Here is a 4284-nt window from a genome sequence, read left to right on the forward strand (position 1 = left end):
ACATTTCAAACAATAAAAAATGCGAAAAGAGAGCCCGCAGTCGCTGAAGCGTACCAAATGTAAACAGCTGACTTTGGTCATTTGCATAATTGGATAACATTTGCGTGACAAAATGTTGACTTGCGTGACGTGGGGCAAGACTACAGCCTCTTTGGCAGGGGTCCGAAGAGGAGGGAAAGGGGAAAAAACGAGCGCGCGAAGCGCGTGATGGTAGGGAAAGCGTGCTCAATCCTCCCACGCTTATTTTGACCCTTTCCCTCCCCTTGTACGGCCTGCCACGCAGGCTGGGGCAAGACGAGAGGAATTGAAGAATGCCAGAGAGTCGATGAGAATCCAAACATTTCGAGAAACGCTGATGGAGGTCCTGATGTGAAACAGAGCTTCCCTTCGTCTGTTTCGGTACATCTAGATGAACTAACAAAACAAATTCTTCTAAACTCAGTGGTAATATGGTATAAAATAGATATGCAGTGTTCTCTGACCCTCTCAAGTGGCATACCATGGAATATCCCACGGGTCACTTGTATTTTCTTGGTAATAAACTGTAACTACACCGAGCGCTATTCTGATTGAGAGACTGTATCCTAGGTATTGGTAAGTGCGCTATATAAACTAGTTATACAACGAGTGGCATACGATGGAATATCCCACTTGCCACCTGTATTTTGTCGGTATACACACTCACCCGGCCCTAAGGCTCGTGTGTATACCAAGAAAATACAAGTGACCCGTGGGATATTCCATGGTATGCCACTTGAGAGGATCAGAGAACACTGCATATCTATTTTATACCAAGCCATAGAAAATAGTGGCCAATGCAATCAATGCGACATGCGCGTGGCGCGCCATGGGAAGGTCGCAGAGTAGACGAAAAGTGAACCTTAAGGTAATTCCTCTGAAATAAAAGTGACAATAGATTTTTGTTCAAACTTTGTCCACTGAATATTTGTCATATGATAACTTCAATTGTGAAATAAAAAAGGGGGTGCCCATGCTCATTGAGGAGCAGTGAGGCATTGAAAATACCCCATTTTGGCATTATTTAATGCTTATTATAAGAACGCATTCCCAGTAATTGTAAAATCTTTGTGAACCCAGACTCATAAGAACACGCATTAAACTACAGTCAATACATTGTGTCGGACACAAATAAACATTTTAAGTTTCAGGCGGAAAGTTAAATCCTTGATTAAAAATTTGAACCAAATTTCTTGACATGGTTACCGACTGCAAAATAGAAAAGAGCACAGTGTATCTGCTATTTTTCTTATTTATTCAATTTTCAGCAATAGAAATTAGATCAGTCTTTTCTCACGCAAAGCTTATGATTAGCTGATTACAATGACTGGAAAAAAAATTGGGGTGCCCGTGCTCGTTGGTGAGCTAGAGCCATTTTTCAACTGACAGAGCTCAATATCAAGGCAAATACGTCACGTTTTCAATATGCGCGTACACGAGCGCGCGCTAATGAAGCCATAAATTATGCGCAGTAAGGATGCGCAATGCAAATGTGAGGAATGACCTTAAAACGAAAAGAAAAGAAAATTTACTGTCCCATCCTTTCCAGGCAGAAGTCTTTTAAAATATTTTAAACCGAAAACATGGGCGAAGTGACGTTCCTCTTTCACTTATGCATCTTCCTTCACTTTCAATCCTCTGAGTTTTCTTAGGCTCGATTACCAGCCGCTGTTCCCGAAGTCACTTCCCGAAGTCTCTTCTCGGGGAGGAACGTAGACCGTACGCGTGTACGACAGAGCGGCGGAAATCCAGCCTATTTTACCCTCTGCCCTGATTGGTAGATCACATAGTTTTAATTATCGTAAGCCTTTCGTTTTAATGACAATGCCAGTAGGATTGATTCGGCCGCATTTTGATTTGTCAACTCTCCAGCCAGTGATTTACATTAGACAAAATTAAATCGAAATCATCGGGCGGAAATTCTTTAGTTAAGTGAAACGTCTAGCACTGAGTATGAAGACCCAAAAAATGAGTCAAAAAACATAGTTTAAACTGAAATAATGGACCAACTTATCGGAAAAGTCCGGTACATACGTTGTTTTAAGCTACGATTTGAAGTCTTTCTATCTAAGAAAAATCGAGTTTGTCCGGCCGGAAATGATGGCCATTGTTAAAAAAAAAGTGGAAATGATGGCCTTCTACAACACATTGTCAGATCTGTAATAAGAATTACAACGAGAAAAAAAAAATGAAATAAACGCTGAAACCAATCTACACTGATTTTCGTCGATGTAATATTTAACGAGCTTCTAACAGCTTCTCGCAATACTGAGTGAAAAACATTATTCAGTATATAAGTCTTAATATTCCGTTGAGGTTTATTTCCTTTGACTTATACCTTATAACAAAAATTTAATCTCGCTTAACATAAAATGTTCTATGAGCAATTGCGGTCAGTTGATAACACAACACCTGTCTCACGACAAAGGCCTTCTTCCTAATCGAGTTCAAATTCAAGTCACAATCTCTAACTGAACGCTGGGGTGTTTATTCAATTTTTATGATGTGTGATATCAATCTTGCTGCGTTTGAACGAATAAAATTAATTTTGCAGCGCTTCCATTTGATATTCAACTGGTTCAAATGTATTTTGCACAGTAGTGAACCTCGACGGCAATGAAGGGAGAGTTTGATTGCAATTTCTTGGATTGTCGACCGCGATGAGAAAAATCAAAGTGCTCAATAAAAGCTCCATCATTCTCATAGTTGTTTGCATGGCGAACCATGGCCAGCTTTTAGCGTAGCTCTTACCGCTGAAAACTCCAAACTCTCCAATGGTTGTGTATAAAGACACGGAAAATATAAACACACCGAAGATTGACGCCGTACTCATGAAAACAAACAGTCGCTTTAGTTTTTTCACATCTCGAAGAGAGCATTGATCCATTGAGGTGTGAGTTTGCAGAGTGGATCTGAGATTTCGCCACATTTTAAAGCCTGCAACGAAACAACCGCCAGAAATAGCTAGACCCCAGATGGCGAAAGTAACGTGGCAAATAAAGATCATGACTTTAGCTTTGGGATAAAACCACACAATGAGATCCGACACGGTCAGGTAAACAATATTCGAAAACGTGATCGAAACTAAGACAGGAACGTTTCGGAGTTTCGGTGGTCCCAGCCTGGTTTTGGTGGTTTCCAAGAAAATTAAAAGCATTATACTGAAAGCCGAGGTCATACACGCTGTAGCGATTCCCCAAGAAGTCAAAACAACTACGTTTTGAATCGCTGATGTAGATTCACTTGAGGTGTAAGGGTCCCAGAAGAGCACCAGAGATCGCCCGAACCCGGCTGCCATTAAAGCAAAGCACATGACCCTTAAATGGACCTTCTGTCTCGCGAAAATGGCTTTGCGAAACCGATAGAGAGAGGAAAATGCATACAACGTCAAAAGGGCAAACAGGCTTCCAAAGCCGTAGATATGGGCAGCCCACATCCAGCCCCATTTTTCGATGGCTTCGGTCCATTCTGGGAAAGGTTCAGGCCACACATTGATCGCACTGGGACCTGATTCATTCGCTTCGGCCATCTGTTTTGCTTGTGGTTTGGCCGCAAGACTTCTTTTCTCAAGTTCTATGCTGTGCTATTGTTCATTGAGATCTGTTTTACATTAGGGTATAGGCGTTGGAAATCCTCCTTAGCAAGTCATCGGTTGAAAAATTGCTGAGTACCGTTCAACACTGTTTTCTGTGAAGTATAATTAAAAGTTTGTTGAAAGATGACGCCTGTAATTACTTTGAGTCGATAATAGATATGGTAATTTTGGCCTGGGCAGCTTAGAATGTTGTTACGATCGCTCACTGCAGTAACTTCTTTATTTCCAGCGGAGTGGGTTTTCATCAAAATTCTTTCCCTTCGTCAAGCGTGAAATATAACAGCTCTTATGTTTTCGATTCCAAGTTTGTCAGTGAACTTAATGGTTCCCCCAAATTAACCATTTTTCATTACATTATTCACGAATTAAAGATCGAAACTGTCAGCTTAATTTCAAAAGAGAGGCGCCGGTTTTCTAGAAGACGGAAATTAAAATCATCCTCAACGGTTGGGCTATTTGCCTGATAAGCTGGTCTAGTTTTTGTTCTTCCGCTTTTCGTGAAGTTTAAAAATTAGAGAACATGGTCAAGACTTATCGATGTTCTTATCGATGGCTATATTGAGTTATTTTTCTTCTGGGGGTCAAATGTTAAATTTGAAAAAAAAAAATGTATTGACAAGGTCTTGGTTAACCACTTGAGGAAAAGTTCTTCAAATCCCTAAATCCAAAAA

At 40.6% G+C, this 4284-nt stretch overlaps 1 protein-coding gene across 1 annotated transcript; it reads right to left on the bottom strand.

The window, feature by feature from the left end:
* Positions 1 to 2560: 2560 nt before the first annotated feature.
* Positions 2561 to 3836, bottom strand: LOC145489197 (uncharacterized). Its single transcript, XM_081468133.1, has one exon. The coding sequence runs from the start codon at positions 3545 to 3547 to the stop codon at positions 2561 to 2563; it is 987 nt and encodes a 328-aa protein (XP_081324259.1). The 5' UTR covers positions 3548 to 3836.
* Between the last annotated feature and the right edge of the window lie 448 nt (positions 3837 to 4284).

Source organism: Orbicella franksi, chromosome 1 (genome assembly GCF_964199315.1).
Source record: "Orbicella franksi chromosome 1, jaOrbFran1.1, whole genome shotgun sequence".
Taxonomy (NCBI): domain Eukaryota; kingdom Metazoa; phylum Cnidaria; class Anthozoa; order Scleractinia; family Merulinidae; genus Orbicella; species Orbicella franksi.

What these genes read in the sequence shown, in the direction of transcription:
- LOC145489197 (XM_081468133.1), bottom strand. Translation starts at nt 3,547, where the DNA reads ATGGCCGAAGCGAATGAATCAGGTCCCAGTGCGATCAATGTGTGGCCT.